This window comes from Equus quagga, chromosome 12 (assembly GCF_021613505.1).
Source record: "Equus quagga isolate Etosha38 chromosome 12, UCLA_HA_Equagga_1.0, whole genome shotgun sequence".
Classification (NCBI taxonomy): Eukaryota; Metazoa; Chordata; class Mammalia; order Perissodactyla; family Equidae; genus Equus; species Equus quagga.
In genome coordinates this window covers 97,249,757-97,272,564 of record NC_060278.1, presented here as the reverse complement: position 1 = coordinate 97,272,564, position 22,808 = coordinate 97,249,757, and the positions used below count along the sequence as shown (strand labels likewise).

General features: G+C 48.0%; 1 protein-coding gene across 3 annotated transcripts in view; it reads left to right on the top strand.

Annotated features, from left to right (window-relative positions):
* Window positions 1–21,155, top strand: part of ELMO2 (engulfment and cell motility 2) — a 37,802-nt gene extending 16,647 nt beyond the window's left edge. For all 3 annotated transcript variants that reach the window (XM_046679371.1, XM_046679372.1, XM_046679370.1), the window contains 15 exons: window positions 795–894; window positions 1,977–2,128; window positions 4,464–4,542; window positions 7,692–7,742; window positions 12,023–12,145; window positions 12,509–12,643; window positions 13,248–13,352; window positions 13,479–13,587; window positions 14,039–14,175; window positions 15,322–15,485; window positions 15,599–15,711; window positions 15,890–15,997; window positions 16,760–16,842; window positions 18,423–18,500; window positions 19,637–21,155. In XM_046679371.1, coding sequence (XP_046535327.1) covers window positions 795–894; window positions 1,977–2,128; window positions 4,464–4,542; window positions 7,692–7,742; window positions 12,023–12,145; window positions 12,509–12,643; window positions 13,248–13,352; window positions 13,479–13,587; window positions 14,039–14,175; window positions 15,322–15,485; window positions 15,599–15,711; window positions 15,890–15,997; window positions 16,760–16,842; window positions 18,423–18,500; window positions 19,637–19,837 — 1,738 coding nt within the window. In that variant the 3' untranslated portion in view covers window positions 19,838–21,155. The remainder of the gene's footprint in view (window positions 1–794; window positions 895–1,976; window positions 2,129–4,463; window positions 4,543–7,691; window positions 7,743–12,022; window positions 12,146–12,508; window positions 12,644–13,247; window positions 13,353–13,478; window positions 13,588–14,038; window positions 14,176–15,321; window positions 15,486–15,598; window positions 15,712–15,889; window positions 15,998–16,759; window positions 16,843–18,422; window positions 18,501–19,636) is intronic.
* The last annotated feature ends 1,653 nt before the right edge of the window (window positions 21,156–22,808 follow it).

Below are 22,808 nucleotides of genomic sequence, written 5' to 3'. Positions count from 1 at the left end.
TCTTCCCAGAGTACAGGATTACACTGGCCTTGGTTTCCTCCTCTTTAAAATAGGGATTATACCCTCCTTGTTGTATTCTCATGAGGAGTATTATTAATGAGAATGGATCTGAACATGCTTTGTAAGTGGGAATATCAATTGTTGATTATAGAGTGCTGCACAGATGTATAAAGGATTAAATGTCTAAAGAGAAGAGGGAAAACCCTTGAATCCTTATTCTCTGTCAGCAGTGTGCTAAGGGCTTTGCATACATTGTCCTCTTGCCCTCACCACAACCCTGTGAGGTTAACACTATAAGATTAACTTGACTTTACAGAGGAAGATATTGAAGTTTGAAAAGATAAAATTTGCACAGTTTGTAAATAGTTGAGCAGGAACTGAACTCGTGTCCAAAGTTTGTGCTCTCTGTCCGGCACTCTGCTGCCTTTTGGCCTAAAGGTGAACATGGGACATAGGCTCCCTTAGGTTCCCCACCAAGTGCTGCGGTTTGACAAAGGTCTGATATCTTTTTTGTTCTTGGGAAATGGATGAGTGATTCTCTTTCTCTGAGATGAGGTGATACGGAGAAGGAAGGCCTCATCACCCAGCAGCCTTTTTTTCTAATGACAGACACCTGGACAGAATCTGCTCCACGTCTGGCTAGGTGTGTTTGCAGATGTTTACTCACAGTTGTGTCCACTGATTCTCATGTGGTGCTTATGTCGAAATCCATCCCTATTGTGGCTGCCTTCATACCTGTGTTCCCTGGTTCTGAATCTTTGTATTATTTTGTGTGTGTTTTGCACGTGTCTCAGCTACAGTGAGATGCTGGCATTCACCCTGACTGCCTTCTTAGAGCTCATGGACCATGGCATTGTCTCCTGGGACATGGTTTCAATCACCTTCATTAAGCAGGTGAGGTCTCCAGTGATCCGCCTCTCTCTCCTTCAGTCGCCATTTGTTCTCTCGGCTTAAGGGGCAATGCAGGCAATATAGTGAGAGTCAGCTTTGTATCCCCTGAGGCCAGATTTTTCATCCTCAAGCTCTGGTCATCCTGTGGCTTCTGAAAGATTTACTTTGTGACACTCTCGGGGCCTGTACTGAGAAGGTGGAAGTGGGCTCTCAGAGCTGAATCTGGCCAAAGTGGAATTGGATTGTCTTGAGACTTGGGATCACACAGCCAGTCAACCAGTGCCATCCCTACGTCTCTGGTGTGCTTCCTGAGCTCTCCCTTCTCTTTGGATAAAAAAACGTTCATTTCATTTGCCTCATATTTGCGAGTCTGCCTTCTATTTACAGTTCTGCAAGGCAGCGTGTCTGCATTGTCAGATTGAACTCAGTGGGTGGGAGGGATCTTTCTGGTTTTTCCCTCCTTTCTTCTACAAGAAGGGGTAGTGTCAGTTCAGAAAACCAAACTAAAACCAATGTGGCTTTATATATCCACTGACCTAGAATTATACACCTATCATTGGCTTGGGACCTTGGGAACTTCCCAATGCTGGGGCTATTTGGTGAAAGTGAAATGGAATGACCATGTGCCAAGGGTATTAAAATGGGAATCAAAAAGAGAGATCAGATTCCACGACTTCGAGGTCCGTTCTGTCTCTCCAAGTCTCTGCTATTCTACATGTGTATAGGGACAAAGTGTATGTCAGGAGAAGAGTACGTGGAGATGAAATGAGATCCCATATCAGGAAGATCCTCTGCTGTCTGCACTCAGCTTTTTCACACCTGAACCCTTATTTTGAAAACAAAGGATTAAGCCCTTAGATTTTTAAGGAAACAGAGCTGACTGGATACTGTAATTTGAACTTGAGTTATCCATACCTAGGGAATCTCTGGCACACACCACTGTCCTCCTAGGGACAACAGTCCAAATGTGGGCAGCCTGGCTAAGAGGGGAGCACCTTCATGGACTAGCATCAGAAACCTAAGCCATCCAGCCCTGAGCCGTGGGCCCTGAGCTTCCTAACTGATTTGCCCCTCCCTGACTTCAGATTGCAGGGTACGTGAGCCAGCCCATGGTGGATGTGTCAATCCTTCAGAGGTCCCTGGCCATCCTGGAGAGCATGGTCTTGAACAGCCAGAGTTTGTACCAGAAGATAGCGGAGGAAATCACCGTGGGACAGCTCATCTCTCACCTCCAGGTGTGAGTAAGAGACTCTGCCCCAGCCTCCCTTCCCTGTCTGTCCTCTTCTCCCCTCTTGCTCTCTTTCCATCCTACTTCTGCTTTGCTTATATTCCAAGCTGCTGGTCTGCTGTTCATTCATTCATCACCTCTTCCTCGCACCTGCTAGAATTCCTTCCGTAATTCAGACCTGATCAAGTCATGCTCCTGCTTAAAATCCTCTGTAACTCTCCTCTCCTCTTAGGATAAGGTGAAGTTTTTCCCAATGTTCCTGTACCGCCATGGTACCAGACAGAATTAGATGCTTTCTCTTCTATGGCTTAAGTAGTCTCTGTACCTTCGATAATTATATTTATATAAAATACTGTATTTTTATTATCCATGTCCCATTTTAAACTTTGAGCTCTGTGAGAACAGGGACCAATCAGTTTTGTATCCCCTGCTTTGATTTAAGTAGACTCTCAATTACTATTTGTTGAATGAACACTTTCTGAACTAACAGTATGCTGTGGAGGGTAGCAAGGAGTATTGTATAGGGCTTGAGTTCAGGATATCAGTTCAAATCCAGGCCCTACTGCATACTGGGTCTCCGCCTTCAGCAAGTTGCCTAGTCTCTTCTGGCCTCAGTTTCCTCATCTCTAGACTGGGGTTAATCATCCCCACCTCTCAGACTTGTTAGGATCAAAGGAGATCAAAGGTCTAGCACGGTGGCCAGTACAGGATAGCTATTCAATAAATTCAGGAGTTTTTTGCTTTTGTTTGTTTTTTAAGAAGCTTGTCACATCGTAAAACATTTTTCCACATGATAAACAAAACCAGAAGAAAGATGAACCCTTTGGAGCACTGTTCCTATCCTCTCCATTCTTTTTACTTCGCTTTCAATCATTCTGTACAATTTCAAGGGACTGGACTTCCCAGAACCAGGGTGGTGATCCTGCTATTCCTTTCTGACTCTTGCTCCCTTCTAGCGAGTTGGACGCTGGCAGAATGCCTGCAGGATGCCCTGCCAGTTCCAGCGGAAGCCATAACTCCCAGATTTGGTTGTTTATAGCAGCCTTGTCTTTACTCAGCTGTGCTCCCAACCTGTACCTCCCCACTAATCCAAGTAAAAAGAAAGCACAAGGAGATTTGCAGCTCTGATTTCTCCTTGTCGCTTCTAAGGAATTCTTCAGCCTGTTTTCACACACAAAAAGCCAAAAAGGTTGATTGAAGTGAGGGCACCATTATAAAGTCCAGATAGAGAATTATGATTTACCTGACCTCAGACTTACCTCTGTTTCTTTGTTTCTGAATTGGGAAGGATCCGGTTGACTCCCTAAGGATGGTGGAAGAGCATGGCATTTCTTAGGGGTCAGTCTGTGAATACTTTCAACCCATAGCCATGACCAGAAATTATGCGCCTGCTGTTTGGGCTGAGAGACACTTAGGGCCCTCCATTAGACTTCCAAGGGTCCCCCCTGCCTGACCAGGAAGTCCATTAGCCCGCCTGCAAAGAGAGCTGTAGAATGCATCCACAACGTGGCAAGTGGAGACGTCTTATCAAGTGCCAGGATTATAAGATTCCAGAGAATGGTTGTAGTTATTTTGTTTGTTTAAAATAAAATAAGTTTGTAGTTGAAGACTTTGAAAACACAGGAAAGCACAAAAAGTAAATCATTTGCCTATTATCCCACCTCCAGACATAACCACTGTTAACATTAAATTGACTATCCTGCCAGTATTTTTCTCTATGCATGTTTTTAACAAAATTGGAATCTTTCTATACATGCTATGTATACCTTGACTTTTTTACAGAATAATGTATCTTGAACATTTCCCCATGTCGAAGATTCTTCTAAAAGGGTAGTTCTAAATCTTTTTTGCATCCCGGATGCCTTTGAAAATCCAGTAACAGTTATGGATTCTCACCTCCTTGGAAAAAATAACACATAGTCAACCAACTCATGGAATAATTTCTGCACCATTTCTAGGGTTCACAGACACTCTAAACTCATCCCTGAATTCCAAGTGAAGAACCTTTATTCTAAAATGTGCTAATGACTGCTTAGGATTTTAATGTAGATAAGCAGAGTTGCTAATGTGGACATTTGGGTTATTTACTGTTCTTTCTTTTTTTGTTAGTACTTTAATGAAACACCTTGCCAGTACATCTTGTGCAGCAATCCGATTACTGTCTTTGTATAAATTAGTGGAATTGCTGGGTCAAGGAGGATGCCCACTTGTAAGGCTTTTGAGATTTAGCCCCAGATTATTTATTTGATTACAATCTGCGAGTGATTGTTTTAAACCATCTCTAAGCATCATCTTGCTGGTCAGTCTTCTAATCTCCCTCTGCCTTCTTTCTCCATTGACACAGCTCCAACCAGGAGATTCAGACCTACGCCATTGCACTGATTAACGCACTTTTTCTGAAGGCTCCTGAGGACAAGCGACAGGTCTGTGGCTGCCTTTTCAAATTTTTCGTCTGGGCTCTTCCAAGAGAAGAATTCTTGCCTATCCACCTTTCGCTGTACAGAGAGCAGAAACCCAGCCATTTTCCCAGAGTCCTTCCTCCTGTTCCTCTGTGGTCAGAGCCATCAGAGTGGCTTTGCTAAGAAAGACCCAGGGAAGAGCTAGGAGGGAAACCAGCTGGGCCTTGGGTTAGAGCAGGGACCTGTAAACTTTTTCCTCTAAAGGGACAGAGAATAAATATTTTTCACTTTGTGGGCCTTATGGTCTATGTGGCAACTGTTCAACCTTGCCGTTGTAGCCAAAAGCAGCCTCAATGGTAGGTAAAGAAATGGGTGTGGCTGTCTTTCAATAAGACTTTCTATACAAACCGGTGACATGCCTAATTTGGCCTTAGTTTGCCGACCTCTGGGTTAGAGGATGAAGAAGAAGGGAGAGGAGATCCTCTGGGCATCACTGCGGAGTCCGAGGAGACCAAAACAAATGAGATCCTTACTTGAGGAAGCAAGAGTGGAGGGACTTAGCACAAAGCTTCATGAATAATGATCTTCTGATCCAGGTTCTAAACTTCTTTCTTCCCCTACTATTTAGCTGTGTGACATTATGCAGATTGCTCTACTTCTCTGAACCTCAGTTTCCTCACCTGTAATAGGGGAGCAACAATATCTGCCTCGTTTACTTCACAAGGATGTCAAGAGAAAAAACAAGACCCCTGTTGTACAAGTGAGGAAACGAGGAATTCTCTGGGCAGTGGAACAAGCACTGGCCTGAGGGTCCAGGGCCCTGGGGCTGAGGACTTTTCCTGCCACTGACTGGGCACCTGCTTTAGCCTCTCCAGGTCTCAGTGTCTCTGTCTGTAAAATGAAAGGTCCAGATTAAATGAGCTGTAAGGGTCCTTCCAACTCTAACATTCTAGCTTTCTCTGGTAAAAGCCCAAGTGGTGTACAAAAGAAAGACTTTTTAGTTCTCTCTCAATACTATGGGCTCAGCAGTTTGAAATTCACATGGGATCGTGTACCATGCTCTTGGTAGATTCTAGTGGGAGGACCAGGAGCATCTGTGGTTCTGTCTGTCCTTGTCTTTCTTGGATGGCTTTGCTCTGTTAATCTCTTCCTTTGTAGTCCTGTTTTGAATGTAAGCTGAAAGCTCATTCTTCCATCTGCTTCTCTCTGTGCTTTTTGCTTTCTGCGGCAGGACAAGCACCTTAATCCTCTAGACCTGCCTGTCACTGTAAGTAGCACCGCCATGTGAGAGGGCCTTGGCTCTCTTCCAGGTGGGGAGGTCAGAGCTGGGCAAGAATCTCATGATCTGATCTAGGTGTTCAGGGAGCTCCAACAGGGAAAGGTGTGCTGTAAATGTCATTCATCAGGACACTTGGGGACGTACTGCAGATTAGAGTCACATAAAGGAGTAAGGGGACGCCTGCCCTAGGGAATGTGGCCCCGTCTTTCCTTTGTCAGTTGCCTTTACGTGGGTCTGTGGTTCAGCCAGGGAAGATCAGAGCCAGAAATAGCCTGTGACTTTCATCTAGATAATAGCACAGTGCATCGCCCTCCAGCTTGGTGTAGCAAAGAGTGAAGGTAAATCTACGTCCTTTTGGACGTTTACTGGGCTGTAGGAATTTGACAAGGTGTTGAATTGACAGAAAGGAATTGGATCCTCGCTTCTTGCTTAGAGGGATCTTTGGAGAGGTCAGCTCGCGAGGCTCTGAAAGAGGATGAGTGCTTCCCCTAGCACCACAGGGAAGCTTTGCTCTACGTCCTTTATATTCCAGCAGCAGACCACTATCAATTACCCACTTTGTGAGCTTCCACAGCGAGGTTTAATCTCAAGCCAACCTCCTATAGCTACCAAAGTTTCCAGGCCACCTTCCCCGTCTGCCAGCCAGTGTGCGCTCAAGGAACGCAAAGCAAAACTTCATGTTCCTGGCAGTGTCAGCCATTTGTAGTATGGCTAGAAATCTAGAATGAGAGAGAAAGGCCTTTCAGCTCTGAGAAAAATGACAGCACTCACGGATATTGCTCCATTGGAGAGGTGTGACAGCTCCCTCAGGCCCATTGATTTAGAATTATCTATAAAATTAAATTAAGGCAGCAGTTTAGAAAGTGAAGTCATACTAATTAACATTATAAGAAGCGATGGCTGACATTGGAAGGAGGAGACAGAAGAATTATGAAAAGCTGTCAGAAAAATTGAAAGCATGGTAACCTGGGACCATTTTGTTTAGGGGAAAATAGCTTCACATTCAGTAGCTATTTAGGGTATTACGGTGTCACAACATGGAATAATAACTGAGGTTCCTTTTGATGAAGCCAAGTCCTTAGTGATGATTAAATTATAATCACCATGGTCTCTTCAGAAATAGAGAAATGTATAGCATATATTTTTAGAAGATTTGCATAAGAATGGTCAAAATAAGGTTCTGAAAGGACCCTTATGCTCCCTGAGTCACCTATGTAGAATACTTTACTTCCTGACTGTGCTAAACAAATAAAGTATTACTGTCAAAATCTGAAGCAAATGTAATAAAAAAGGGGACCATGTTATGAAAAATGACCCCAAGGCGCCCAGCAGGTTGTTCTCTAAGCCAGTCAGAAGTGAATTATGGACCACTTACTATTTCAGAGTGTCTGCACCCCACTCCATCTGCAGGGGGCCGCTGGGGGCTGGAAGGGACTGCTGGGGCCAAAGCCATGTCCTTGGCTTGGAGTCAGGGTTTCCGTAGAGTCCCTTCTGGCCTCGGTGGGTGCTGCCTGGAACAGTGCATGTGGCTTGGGAACCATCACACTGCTCTGTGCTCCGTGTGTGTTGTCTGTCACCCAGCATCCTCGTAACACAAGCGTCTCGTCCTGAAGCAGTCCTCGTCCCTCTTTGAAGATGATGCGATTGATTGTGCCACTCGGGAGGGAAACTCTATTTGAGTTCATTTTTACTCACAAAAAAAAGTGAGGGAGTTTTTCAGAGTATAAAATACATTTAATGGTCCATGCATTTTTTTCCCATTTGCCCACTTTTCATTTAAAATGAAAAAAATTTAAGAGGAAAAGCTCCAGGGCTATAACATCATCTTCCTGTGACAGTTGTCACAGATGTGTGCCTGCCACCTTGCCTTATGTTTGCTTATTTTTCTCAACAGGATATGGCCAATGCATTTGCACAGAAGCACCTTCGGTCCATAATCCTGAATGTAAGTTTCCAGAACACACTGTATTTTGTTACTCTTGTTGTTTTGCTGCTGTTAATAGCAATTACAACTCTTATCATACTTGTATCCTCGTCATTATTTAAATTGAGTGGGGAGGGCACTCAGAGGGAACTTGCCAATAGGTACTAAACACTTCTTAAGCTGGAAAGCTGTTTCTGGTAATCCTCTATAAGCAAAGCTGTCTCTAGGAGGCCATCCCACCAGGAATTGCAGAGCCTCTAAGGAGGTACTGAGGCCAGCTCTCCTGTTTGTTGCCCTGCAACTCCAAACATTTTTATCCAGAGGGAATGTGTTAAAATAGGCACAAAAGAGGAAAGTAATTCATTCAACTGACACCAACCATAAAACTAAATTGTGGGGCACTACTAGGAATGAATAAGGTGGTGTGTTTGCTCTCAAAGAGCTTCTGGCCCAGTAGGAAAGCGAGTGGTCATAGCATCGGGTGGTCGGTGGTTCCATAGATAATGGTCTCGGAGATTTCAGAGGAGGAGCCATCAGTCCTGCCGTGAAGGGGAGGTCTCAGGAACCCTTTAGAGGAATGTCTGCAGGTGAGGCTGAGGATAAGTAAGCAGACCAAGAAGCAAAGGAATTCTGGCCAGGGGTGGCTGGAACCTGGAAGGAGTGTGTGGTCGGGTAGAAAGTGGGGCAAGGAGTAGATCTGTCATGAGGCTGGAGAAGTGGCACAGACCGGATCAAGTAGGGCCTGAGTCTTTTTTCCCCAGGGCAGTTGAGGGGATGTAATCAGGATCATGAAATAACCAGACTGGCATTGTAGTAAGATCTGTGTGTTTCCTGGGGGGTGTATGAGGGAGGTGCAGGAGGTGGTGGGGACGAGGAGGCATCAGGAAAGAGATCTGATTCCCTGTTACTAGGGTGGTTTTGTGAGGTGGAAGAGAGCCAAGGGTCTGGATTAAAAGGAAGCCATGTTATCAGTTGTCAAAAACAAGGGAAAACTAGGAGACCACAGTGAAGGGAATAAAATGAGACATCAGGAGTCAAGTGTGAAAGTCTTAATAATTCTGAACACGAACTTTGGAGTCACCGGCCCCGACTCTGCCATTAACCAGTCTTTGATCTTGAGGAATTCACTTCACTTCTCAGGGCTTCCACTTGCTCATCTTGAGGTGAGGATGAAATGAGCTAATGTAAACACAGTGCTTGGCAGGGGGCCTGGCACTTGGTAAGCACTCCACTCATATTGGCAGTTCTACAACTGTGAACAGGATACAAAGGTGACAGAATTCAAGAAGCAAGCTCTGAGCACTTGTGAAGTGGAGCAGTCAGCTTCTCTAAACACACAGAGCCTGCCAGACTTCACCTTGCCGAACTAGCTCCTGCCTGCTGGCCATTTCCCTGGTCACAGCCCACCACCAGCCTGGCAGGAGGAACCCGAGCAAATGCTCGAGCACTCTGCCTGCAAGTGACGGGGGGTGCACAGGTTCCCATGCATTCTTGTCCACTTTCCCCGAGCAGCTGCCCTGGGCGCTGTCCTCTGCATGTGTGGGAGTGACGATGTCCTTCTGAGGGAAATTTAAGGAATTTTGAGGCTTATTATTTACCTAAAGAGGGTTAGAAGTTCAGCTTGTTTCTGGACAAACCTGGTAAACAAGTGAAGATTCCACTACAGAAGACAGCTCAGTGTCAGCACTGAGGACGGAAATGGTGCACTAGGAAATGGTTAATGCATGCTCACGTAAGTCCAGCTATTTAACTGAGTCAGGCCAAAGAGCGTTCGCCTCAAGATATTTGACAGTGAAATAAGACCTCACGTAAAACCTCTGAGGCCGTAACTCATCAGACTGGAGCTGTACTTGGTTAAGCTGTTGATGGCTAGAGTGATCACCTTCCCACTGTGATGCCTCTAAGTTTGAGGAAGGGGGATTAAAGTGAATGAAAACCAGTATCACATTAACTTCAAAGCAGTTTTATGAACTATGGAGAGAGGTAAGAAGGAATAGGGATAGACAAGTAGGGAGAAATCAGAGTGGCAGGGGGAGGGAACATAGAGAAAGGAGGACGCTCAGAGTGAGGCAAAAGAGGAGGTGTGGAGGGGGCGAAAGTAGCCATGGCAGAGAAAAGCCCCTGGGCATTGAGAGGCTGGGGAGAGGGGAGGAAAGGGAAGTGAGGGAGGACGAGGAGCAGGGCAGAGAGTGGAAAGCTTGGGGAGAGGGAGAGAAACACTGAGACTGGTCTAAGGAGAGAGACCTCTTGCTGGAGAGACAAGCGGGCATGCATGTGACAGAGAGGGAGCTAGAGAGGGCTGGAAACAGTCACCGTTCACGGGGAGGAGGTGAGGGCCTTAGCATACACTCCAGCGAGAGATGAGGGGCAGCGTTGTCCCTGAGAACTTTCTGCAGTTGTGGAAGTGCTGTTCAAAGTGGTAGCCACCAGCCATGTGTGGCTCTTGAGCACTTGAAATGTGTTTAGTGGGACTGGGGAACTGAAATTGTAATTTTTTAAAGTTTCAGTTTAAATTTAAATACCCACATGTGGCTTGTGGCTGTTCTTTTGGGCTGTGCAGATCTGGAGAAAGAAAGAGACAGAGAAAGGAAGAGCACGGTGGAGTCACACGGTGGGGAGAGGAGGTCTAGAGCAGAGCCGTCCAGTGGGAATACCGCGAGCCACTGTTTAAATGCTCTGGTAGCAACATTGAAAAAGGAATGAGGGGGGTTAATTTCAATAATATATTTCATTTAACCGAATACGTCCAAAATACTATGGTTTCAACATGGAACCAATAGAAAAAATTATTAATGAGATATTTTACGTTTTCTTTTTTCATCTTAAGGCTTTGAGCTCCCGTGTGCATTTTACATTTAGAGCACATCTCAATTTGGACTAGCCACATTTCAAGTGTTCAGCAGCCACATGTGGCTAATGGCTACCAAATTGGTCAAAAGAGATTGATCTCAAGCCAGAGCAAGCTCTAGAGAGAGCTGATCTAAAGTTGGAGGGGGTTCTAAAAAGACATTGATCTAGAGTTAGAGAGCCCTAGAGCCAGGCTATCCGGTAGAACTTCCTGTGGTAATGGAAATATGCTGCATCTACTCCAGCATTGGGTGGTAGCCGCTAGCCACATGGACCTGTTGAGCTTAAAATGTGGCTAGTGTGACTGAGGACCTGAATTTTTAACATAAATTAATTTTAACTGACTTAAATACATATAGCCACATATGGCTAGTGGCTGCCATATTGGACACCACAGCTCTAGAGACGTCGGGCTGGACTGAGTCAGAGAACGTGAAGGGCACAGAGGTGCTGCAGGTAGGAAACTCGGCAAGAGTCTCATTTGGGTGAGAAAAGATCAAGAGTGACAGGATTGGAGATGGTGGTGAGACAGAGAGGGAGAGAGGAATACAAAGGAGCAAGCAGGAAAGAGCAGGCTATCATGGGAGTGAGAAAGGACAGCGAGAGACAAAAGCACACCCAGCATTGATCAGCCCGGAGGGACAGAGGGAGAGGTAGCATGCCAGAAAAAGACAGAGATGGAGCGTGAGAGGAGAGGGGACCCGAGGTGGGGTGGGCACCAGAGGGACAGGGAGGAGCTGACGAACTGAGAGGGGAGGTGGGGGCCATGGAGAGACAGGTGGGGGTCGGAGTTAGAGGAGGGAGAGGGACATGCTGTGGGACGCAGGGGACGCAGGGAGGGGGACATGCAGCGAGTGACAGGAGAGAAGGAGAAGGACACATGTAGGAGAGAAAGGGAGGGGCAGTGTGGGGGGTTGGACAAGAAGTGTTACGTGTCTCCCTCTGTGTAGGTGTCTCAATATCATTGAGAGGAAGTGACCTTTTCTAAAGCCTCTCCACTTGGTGAGGCCATCTGAAACGTTTTATTTTTCTAAGGGAAGACAAAAGAACGATACTGTCCAATTCTGCAAGCGAATCTTCTCTGTGCACACTATCTATTGTGTTGGATTGAATAGTCCTGTGCCTGCTTGGAGTAAGGTCCAGCCGCTGACCTCCCATGTCATAATCTTCATGGGGTGCCTCCCACATCTTTGGCGTGGCCGGGTGCAGCCTCTGCCCTTCATTCCGCTTCCTTGCCCAGGGAAGTGCAGAGAAAGGGACGGTGCCCTTCGGGCCTGCAGTGAATCATCTCTGCCTGAATCAAGCCCATTCATGCTCCATCCCCTTCTAGAACATGAAGTCCCTGTGTGTGGGAGGAAAGCCCTGTTCCCTGCCCAGCATACGTTCTTTTTCACCAACAAGGATGTGAAAGAAAATAATTTCAGCCCTCTGCTCCCTGCCTTTGCTTTTTCCAGCATGTGATCCGAGGGAACCGCCCCATCAAAACCGAGATGGCCCATCAGCTGTATGTCCTCCAAGTACTGACCTTTAACCTTCTGGAAGAAAGGATGATGACTAAGATGGACCCCAATGACCAGGTAGGTGCCAAGTAGGGCAGAGCTTTCCTGGCTTAAATAGCGTGCTGTTTTCTCATGGAAGTGGTGCATTCCCCCCGTGGTGTATGTATTGAGCACCTGCTGTGTGCCGGGCACTACACTTGGTAGTGTCTGCAGAAATCGTTTGTGTCTGCTCTGGCGAGTCTAGCCCCGCACCTTCCCGTGATCTCCTCCTGCTGAGTGCCTCTCTGGGCCAAGCCCGTCTCTGTGCTCTCAGTACAGGTGATGCCTCTTCAGAGATGTTTGGGTCCAGAGGTCTGCCCAGAAAAGCCTGACCCCCTCTTTCTTTTTCTTGCTTCCCTTGGGTAGCTGATTCCCCTGCTGACTGTCTGTCTCACCTCTCAGGCTCAGAGAGACATCATATTTGAACTGAGGAGGATTGCCTTTGATGCTGAGTCTGACCCTAGCAATGTTCCTGGGAGTGGGACTGAAAAACGCAAAGCCATGTACACCAAGGACTACAAAATGCTGGGGTTTACCGTAAGTTTTTCAAAACGCAGACGTTGGTGGGCCTTCTCCCCGGGTGGGAAGTCAGAGGTCCCACTCAGACAGTCTTGAGAACCCGTCCTTCATAATGGTGGCCCTGGAATACATGAGACTAAGAAGCTGGAAGGGCCTTGACGCTTGGTTAGCTTTGCAGTGGCGAGTTCACAAGTTTATGTGTAACATTTGGCCTTATGAAACAAACCCATCTGTAGGAGGGCCCAGGAGGTCAGCTAGGTGGCAGAGAGGGCGCTGGTCCTCTCTCCAAAGCAGCTAGGTTCTTTGAAAAGCTTGAATGGATATTTCGTGATAGAATACAGCTTGAGGATGGAGTTAATGCAATTAAATCTTTTTTGTGCGCCTGCTCAGTGCCTAGCAGTATGCTAGGCGCTGGGGATACAATATGAGTTGGCTGCAGTCCAGTGCTCAAGAGCTCAGGCTCCTAGTAGAGACGGGCATGTGGAAAGAACTGTGACAGAGGTAGGGACCACGTGCTAGTGGCATGCAGAGGAGGGGCAGTAGGGCGTGCCCTCAGGTGATACCACACACAGGGAAACGACCATGTCTCAAATCCTCAAATCGGGTTTCTTTATTTCTCCAGAACCATATCAACCCAGCAATGGACTTTACCCAGACTCCTCCTGGAATGCTGGCCTTAGACAACATGCTGTACTTGGCTAAATTCCATCAGGACACCTACATCCGGGTAAAGGCTGGGAGCCAGCTTTCTCAGTCCCAGTGCCACATCTTTTGCCTACCTCCCTCATCCTCCCTCGTCCTCCCTCGTCCTCCCTCGTCCTCCCTCATCCTCCCTCTCCTCTTCTCCCCATAGATTGTCTTGGAGAACAGCAGCCGAGAAGACAAACATGAATGCCCCTTTGGCCGCAGTGCCATTGAGCTCACCAAAATGCTCTGTGAAATCCTACAGGTTGGGGAACTACGTAAGTCCGTGCAGCTCCCGCTCTTCCTTCAGCCATTCCTTGTAATCAAGAGCCTGGTGAGACTCGAGGTTATAAAGTTAGGTGTCAGTGGGACTGGACAACCGTACGTGCTTTTGTTTAAACTAGTGAGTGAGCTGTAATCCATCTTATCCTTGTTTATGCGAATCATGGCTGTTGCTTTGCTGCGCTGGTAATTTGAGTGTATTCAAGAGCTGCGCCACCATCCATTTACTCCTGTGTGTAAGTGCTAGCTGAGTCTATAACAGGGTAGAGCCGGACCGAAAGTGCCCTGGAGAAGAAAGCTAAGGAAGAAGAGAAAGGCCCATCCCACACTCCTCATTAGCCCTGGTCCTCACTCTGGTTTTATTCCTTGGGACTTTGGTCAGAGGATCCAAAGTTTCTGGATGTGAGCTCCGAGCTTCATCCTTTCCCTGTTTCTTTTCTTCCACAGCAAATGAAGGGCGCAATGACTACCACCCAATGTTCTTTACCCATGACCGAGCATTTGAAGAGCTCTTTGGAATCTGCATCCAGCTGTTGAACAAGACCTGGAAGGAGATGAGGGCCACAGCCGAGGACTTCAACAAGGTCAGTATCACAGAGCTCTGAGGCCCATGGGCGGAGACCATCACATGACAGTCTGTGACAGCTGGCCAGAGCCTGGGGAATCCCTGAGCTGAAAACCAGCTTAGTCTGCAGAGCTGAGTCATGAGACTGAGGCCTGGAGAGCCTCTGTCCCCTCTGGTTGTGCTTCCTCTGTAACCTTGAGCAGGTGCCTTCCCCTTGGAGGCCTGGGCCCCTCATTTATCCAGTGGAGCCAGGACTTGGCCCTCCTGTTGTCCTTAGGGGACAGGAGAGTAAGCGTAACAACAGTAGCTGTGGTTCATTGAGCCCCTCCCGCAGGCCTGCTGCAGTCTCGTGAATTGGAAGTGTTAGGGAGAGGTCGGAGTGGACTGGCCTGATACACATGGTGTGGGTACCTGCTCAGTAGCCATTCCTCGATGCTTTCTGAGTACTTACTCTGCCGGGCACTACTATGTCTCAAAGCTGATCATCTAGGAGTGGAGTGTTTGAAGCTGCTCATCTCTTTGTAAAAGATTGTAAAGTATAAAGAAGAAAAAGTGCTCTAGAATTCTACCACCCAGCAACGGCCATTTTTACGTGTTTCCCTCTAGCCTTTTTTTCCTGTGGATTTTCCCTTCTTTGGTGGAGATCACACTGGATGTGCAGTGTGGAATCCTGTTTCTTCCTTTAGCTGTCATTTTAGGGAACTAACACCTTTTTGAACACACTACACTGTGCTTGCTTTCCATATAGCATCTCGTACTCCTCATGGCAACATATATCAGAAGATGTGTCTTCCCTTCTCTCACTTTGAAGATGAGTAGATGGAGCCACGAGGATGTGAAGTGACTTCCTCAAGAAACAGATTAAGGGACAGAGTCAAGATCTGAACCCATTTCTTTCTCACTCCAAAAACTCATGCTCATCCCACCACACCATTGACTAGTTGAAATATATGAGAAATAAAGCATTTGTCCCCATCAGTCATTTGTCCTAAATAACCATCTGAGAAGGTGTGCCTTAGGAAGTGGGTACTCCTGTTCACCCAGGAGATACCTGTGTGCCCGCTGTGCTCCAGGCCCTGGGGGAGGCAGAGCCTCGGTGCCCCAGAATCGGCCTGTCTGTTCATCAGAGCAGGGCCAAGGCAGCTGCCCTCTTCCTTTCTCTCAGGTTATGCAAGTGGTCCGAGAGCAGATCACTCGAGCTTTGCCCTCCAAACCCAACTCTTTGGATCAGTTTAAGAGCAAACTGCGCAGCCTGAGCTACTCTGAGATTCTGCGACTGCGCCAGTCCGAGCGGATGAGTCAGGATGACTTCCAGTCCCCGCCAATTGTGTAAGTGCCATCCTGGGGCTTGGGGGGGTGGGGAGTGCAGTGCCAGCTCTGCTTCCTTCAGAAGCTCCGCTATCCCATGACCACCTTCTTACTCTGGTGCTTGTCCACCCCAGGGAGCTGAGGGAGAAGATCCAGCCCGAGATCCTTGAGCTGATCAAGCAGCAGCGCCTGAACCGGCTCTGTGAGGGCAGCAGCTTCCGAAAGATTGGGAATCGCCGAAGGCAAGGTGAGAGGGGCGTGCGCTCTGGGCCGTAAGTACTGGCCCTTACTACCCAGAGCTGCTGCGCCAGGAGGGAGCCTGCGTGGACAGGGCAGGCAGGGAACGAGTCATCCTCATCTTTTGTGCACCCAGGCCTTGCCCAGCACTGTCCTTGCTCACCTGCTTGGCTTCCCTTGTGTTCCAGAACGTTTTTGGTACTGCCGCTTGGCGCTGAACCACAAGGTCCTGCACTATGGTGACCTGGACGACAACCCTCAAGGGGAGGTGACATTCGAATCCCTGCAGGAGAAGAGTAGGTTCATTTCTCTGTTCATGTGTCATGGTAGCTGGACTACCTGAGTTCTAGTCCTGGCTGCTCCAAACTGATTATCTGGTCTTGGGCCAGTTACCTGTCTGGACCTGTTTCCTCCTCTGTCATCATCTCACCAGTTACCTCACAGGGCTGCTTGGAGAATTCAGTGAGACCACAGATGCAAATGGGTTTTACAGATTGTAAAGGGTGATGCAAGACTAAGTTGAAAGGTGTGGTTAAGAACAGAAGCTCTGAAGCCAGACTGCTGGATTCACATCCTGGCTTTGCTGTTAATTCTAATTAATTGCAAGTTAGTTCTCCCCTCTGCCTTGGTTTCTTCCCTAAAGTGGGAATAATTGCCAATTTCCCCTGTAAGAGGATTGAATGAGTAGTGCATATACAGCACTTAGAACCGTGGCTGGCAGGCAGTAAGTGGAACTGTTAGTGCTGCCGCTGCCGTTTGCTCTGGGGCGTTGTCATCATCGTCACTGTGAAGTGGAAGTGAGATGAGTGTCCACGGCCCCATTCCTTGGGGAAACAGTCCAAAAGCCATGAACCAAGCCTCAGTTAGATTCGATACAGCCTAGCAGGACACAGGCCCTGGTCCATGAGAAGTGACCACAGAGGAGGGAGCAGTACGAGGCCACCCTCCCTAAGCTAAGACGGCCCTTTGAGGTTGGGGCCGAGGCTTCCCTTCCAGCAGTGATGCAAGGACCAACTGGCAGCATAAAGCTTCCGGAGACTAATTGCCATCATTCACAGTTCCTGTTGCAGACATTAAGGCCATCGTCACTGGGAAGGATTGTCCCCACATGAAAGAGAAAAGTGCTCTGAAACAGAACAAGGTGAGTGGAGAGGCGATCGTGAGTCTGAGTCGCTGTCACAGTGACACCCAGAGAGGACAGTCGGTGGTAGTTGCTTTTCAGGTGCATGCTCTCTCGCCCCCTTCTCTCTCCCTTTAAATTATTTCTGAAGATTCTATTAAGAATTTTGAACATACACAGAAATAGCTAGAACCCCCATATATGCACCACCCAGCCTCGACAACCATGGCACACTCACCCATCCACGTGTCCTCCTGCTTATTACTGAGGGAAATCTGTAGTGTTACATCACTTCATCAGTGAATGTTTAGAATGTATCTCTAAATTGTAAGGACTCTCTTAATATAATCACAAGACTGTTAGCACATCTGAAAAGAAAAAGTTGTTATTTAATATCAAATATTCCACTGATGTTTGAATTTCCACTAATTGCCTTATCAACAGCATAGTTTCTCTGTAGACGCTATATGGATGTTTCTATGTACACACCTGTCTACACATACACACGCTCACACCCATTTTGTTTGCTAAATCAGAATCCAAATAGGATCTGCACATTGTGCTTAGTCCTTTTAAGTTTGTTAATTCCTAAGTTCCCCCTCCATCTTTTCCATCTTTTTTTCTCTCTGCAGTTCATTAGTTGAAGAAACCAGGTTGCTTGTTTGGTAGTTTCCCAGAGTGTGAAATTTGCTGATTGTCTCCCCATGGGGTAGTTCAGCTTGTTCCTCTGCCCCAGATCTGTAAGTTGGTAGAGAGATCTAGAGGCTTGATCCAATTCAGGTTTGACCCTTTTTTTTGGCAAGACTACTTCCTAGATGGTATTGTGTTGTATCAAGAGGCACATAACGTATGGTTGTCTGTCTTTCTGTGATGTTGGCAGACTGTCGATGCTCAGTACCTCGTCCCATTAGTAAGTGCAGATTTGCAGACTGGTGATGTTCCAGTGCTGGACTACTACTCTAAAGGGACACTGCCTGTCGTCTACTTTTGGTTTCCCAGTGGTACAGTTTATATAAGAAAGGAGGATAAATGCTTGATGCTTTTCCTTTTATTTTATTCTTTCCTTTCCTTTCCTACTTTTAAAACAATGAATTAGTTCCCTGGTATCCAGCAGTGACCAATTTTGTGTATGTGTTTTGTTTTGTTTTTTCGTATTATTATGAACTTATGGATTTAGGCAAATTATATTTGTTTGAATTCATTACAGTTATGTTGTTGATGCTCCAATTGTCCCATCTTTGGCCATAATTTGTTTTTGTTGTGGTAGTTTTTTAACCTGTTAAGACTCTCAGTTTAATTACCAAGATATCATTTAAGGTGATGCACAGTCGTGGACTCTGACATTCAAAAGGTTCTGAGTGTTGAGAAATGACTTCTCCCGTCTTAAAAGTATTACCCCATCTTAGGAGTGACTTGGGTGGAGAGTGGGTGAGTTAAGGTTCCAGCCACACTTGTGTGCTTGCCCAAGAGCCTTGATGGCATCACACCTGAATCAGCACATTTGGTGATGGTGCCAAGTTACTAGGACTTTGACCAAGGTCTTGGTGTGCAGAGCCCAGGCCATTCCATTGCTCCAAGTAACTGAACCCTTTCTCCTTCAGGAGGTGTTGGAATTGGCTTTCTCCATCCTGTATGACCCTGATGAGACCTTAAACTTCATTGCACCTAATAAGTACGAGGTGAGCAGTGTGGTGCTGTCTTGGACAGCCAAACCCTCTCCGTGACTCCTCAGCTGGAGGGGAGGAGTGCGCAGAACAGGAAGGTCCCCCTAAAGGCAGGGGCTAGAGCATGTCAGGAAGGCTGAGGATCTGCTGTGCTGTGGGTCCTGCCCCGTGAGCTGAGCCATCCAGGTTACTCTTCAACAGCAGCCTTAGGTTGTCATTAGAAAGACAGGGTCACCTTGGGATAACTTATTTGCCTGGGACTAGGAAAATTCTCTCCTTTTCAGTTTCTTAGTGGCCACCTACCCAAGTGAACCTGATAGATCCTCCCCTCTCAGGGCACCTGGTCACATGTTGTAGTGGATCAGATGGATCTGGTCCTCCCGACATGGGGCTTACAGTTTCATCTGCTGCACTGGGAGATACTGGATGTTAAATGAATGACTGTGGTTGAGACCACACATGTCTGCTGAGCTCTGAGAGCCATCAGAGGGAACTGGAGGTGGGGCTTCTGGAAGAAGAGACACTTAGGCAGGGCCTGAGCTGCCAGTGGAGTTTTATTGGGAGGAAATGAAGAACTAGCAGGCGGGGGGACAGGTGAGCAAAGGCATGGAAAAGATGGATCGGGAGGTGCTGGGGAGGGACGGGTTGAGAATTCTCTGTTATTCCCCTCTTCTCATGAGACCCTCAAGTTCAGTTTCTCTAGTAATAATGTTTAACACTCAGTGACTGGGGCTTTTTAAATTTACTTTTTTCCAAACAAAATTGAGATCCTACAGTGATTCCATTTGTGTTCTGCTTTTTTCACCTGGTATATATTTCCTCCCACCATTAGTAATTTCAGGGGCAATTTCAGGTAGTTGATACCCCAGTGCTCAGGTCGCATTTTGCTTTATTCATTAATTGCTTTTTAAAAATCATACTTCATATTATCTTAGGGAGTTTAAATGTAAATCCCTCATAAAAACCGAAAGGTCTTTTGAGAAAGTGGATGCTCACCTCCCAGTTTATCTTTGCTGTTATCCCAAGTCGATTTTGCCTATACTGAATAGCGCCAAAGAGACTGCTGGGAGTCCTCTCGGAAAAGGGACCTTGGCAGGACCTCCTGCTGACCAGGGGCCCCTAGGTGACATTTTGCAACTTGCTCCCCACAGTACTGCATCTGGATTGACGGCCTCAGTGCCCTTCTGGGGAAGGACATGTCCAGCGAGCTGACCAAGAGTGACCTGGACACCCTGCTGAGCATGGAGATGAAGCTGCGGCTCCTGGACCTGGAGAACATCCAGATTCCCGAAGCTCCGCCGCCAGTGCCCAAGGAGCCCAGCAGCTATGACTTTGTCTATCACTATGGCTGAGCCTGGAGCCAGAGACGATGGTACCCAGGAAGGGATTTTGGGCCCAGGAGAAACACAGTCTGGTGCCTTGTCTTTTGCTTGTACAGAATCTATACTGACTGTGGTGGCCAGTAAATGCCAGCCATTTCTCAAACCCACCTCGGACCACCCAGAGCTTCCTCTTGGACCCTGGCCACTAGGCATCATGAAGGCAGGGTGCTCCGGCCTCCCCATCACCGTGGAGCCTAGGATCGGGCCTTGAGGAATGAACAGCAGACGCCCTTGCCTTCCAGGCCAAGAAGCTGCTTCTTGAGTTGGAGTTAATAATGCCACTCACCTTTTCTTCTGAGCCTGCTCTCTGGTCGGCTGGATCCCCATGTGGGCAAGAGCTGACCCAGCAAAGGCTGCCTGCAGAGGCCAGATGTGCTGGGAGTGTGGAGAGCCTTAGAGGGACTGCCTCTGGGTGACCTGTGCCTGTGGCTCAGATCTAAGTAGAGGCCTCGCCCTTGATTTTGTTATCTTCGTGAGGGCTCACTCCGGCCTCATCCAATGCCATGCTGCTGCGGCTCCTCCTGAGGTTTGGCTCGAACCCCTCTGCTCTCTGGAGCCACCAGATCTCTCTCTTGCCCTTGAAGTTGTCTGGGCAGTTGGAATTTCTCCCTGCAAGTTCTCAGTCTCTCATCCTGGCAAGTCAAAGACATGCGGGCTAAGTCTCACCCTGTTAGTCTCAAGGAACTCTGCAGGGAGAGCCAGATGAGGCTTGGACCTGGACTGCAGTGAGGTCACTAGATTCCACCCTCCCACCCCCATTTATATCTTTTTTTCCTTGGGGAGAAATCTCCCACCTAACCTGAATTGCAGCCCCTCTAGTTTGCTTTTCTTTGGCCTTCCAGACCTCAGGAAGTTTACCTTCCCTCCCTCCCCATCCCAGCGCTGTGGTTCCTGCCATTGACATGGTTTCAGGGAGCTGGCTGAGGCCAGCTGAGGCCACAGCTGTGCCAGTGGGGCTTCCCTGGTGCTGCAGCACTTGTAAACCACACGTACAGCCTCTCTCCTCGACACACGTGGACACAGTGGCATTCGGCATTGGTAGCCCGGCATGGTAGGTACTGCCCAGTGAAGAGCGTACTCTCTATTTTCTTTACCATAGGCCATACTTATACAGATGTGTATATATATTTATATAAGATCTACCTATCCTAGATGGAATGTTTGAGGTAAAATAAAATTGGAGGCCAAAAAAAATAGTAACATTTCCAGTTGTGAGCCAAGATTGTAACCTGAGAGCAGCCAGGAGCTTCCTGTCAGTAACCATGTTTTCAATAAATACTCTTTCATGTACAAACTGTGGTTGCTATGAACAGCTGTTTCTGTGTACTTTCTCCCGCCCAAGGGAGCTTCACCTTGACAAGCCTTCATTTCATTGTGTCTGCGAGACTTGGGAGAGCTCCAGCTGGAGCCCTCAGCCACCTTCCAAGAGCCCCTTCCTCCTCTTCCACCACCCTGCGTCCGGCACACACTCTCGGGCGCGTACACACACACACAACCCCCTGCTGGTTAAGGATGCTCACAGATTGTCGCACCAGGACAGAGTGTTTTCTGCTCAGGCCTGCCGGGTACAGAAGGGAAAGGCATGCTATACACCCCCGGGAACATGTCCTCTCTCTTCTCCCTGCCAGGGATACAGCCAGGGAACAGCTCGAGTACTCGTGCCTTACAAAGAAGACACGTTCTTCACCCTGTGTTTTGCCGGTGCTTGGTGCCCAGCCTTCCAGCTGGTGTTTTAGGCTGTTGCTCCAAAACTCAGCCTTGGTAGCTGCGAGGCTTGAATGAGGGTGGTGATGAAAATAGATATTTTCTCTTGCCTCAGAGAGAAGGGGGCAAGGACAAGCTCCTTCAAAAGGCATAGAACACACAGGCACTACAAGCCTTGAGGACTGACTAAAGCCAAGACCTTGGGCGGCCATGGGTGCCACTGTAGGCACTTGCTAAGCATTAAATGAACTAACGCCTGCGTGATACCAGCTGGCAGTGGCACGGAGCAGGGGTTTGGGTAATGCACTGCTTTCACTCTGGCCTTGAGCCTTCTGTTCATAGGGGCCGGGGAGCCCAGCCGAGTCACTTGCAGAGGTCCCTGTCTACAGCTAGTTTTTGAGCCAGAGAGCCCAGGAGGGGCCGAAAACCAAAGGCAAAAAGCCCCAACTGGGCCTCAGTCTGCAACCCTAGCCTGCCCTGGCCTCCTAATGGTTCTCTCTGTCTGCAGGCTCTGCCTTTTACTCCACCCTACAAGATGAATAAGATGTGAACTCCCTAGCTGCCATTTTTGGGACCACTGAAGCCTACCTCTTGTCTACGTTTTTGGTGACTCTGCGTATGAACAACTGGACTCCAAGCCAAGCTCAGTCTTCTTGTCCACTCCTTATTTCCTCGGTCTGGGACCCTCTCCCCGCATTCGACCTACTGAAATTGAAATCATTCTCATAAAGTTTCAGGCACACAGAAAATGTTTCACAAATGTTTGTTATAATCATTACTTCCCATGGATCTTCTAAGTCCTAAAATGAATGCCCCTGACTTGCCATCACTCTCCAGCTGGCTTAAGGTCCAGAAGGAAAAATCCTATAAGAGATTTTTCTTTGTGGTTCGTTCCAAGGCTCCCCAGCACTGGGTTGCACATAGGTAAATGCTTAACGTGTTCAACAGCAGTAAAGAGACTATTTTCTGGGCCCCGCGGGGCGCACGGCTTTGGACCAGGCGCCGGGGCTCCAGAGCGAGGCCCTGCCCAAGCGCAGGAGACAAACGACCACAGCAAGTCGGGGCGCAAGCGCGGGGCTCCAGGGGCTCCCGGGAGGACGCGCCACGCCGAGCCCTGGCCGACAGCGCGGGAGGCCCCGCCCCGCAGCGGCTGCCAGCGGAAGTGCTCCCCCCCGCGGGGGCGCCCGGCCTCGCACTTCCGGCAGGAGGGTCCCGGGCCGCGGCCGAGGCGAGTGGG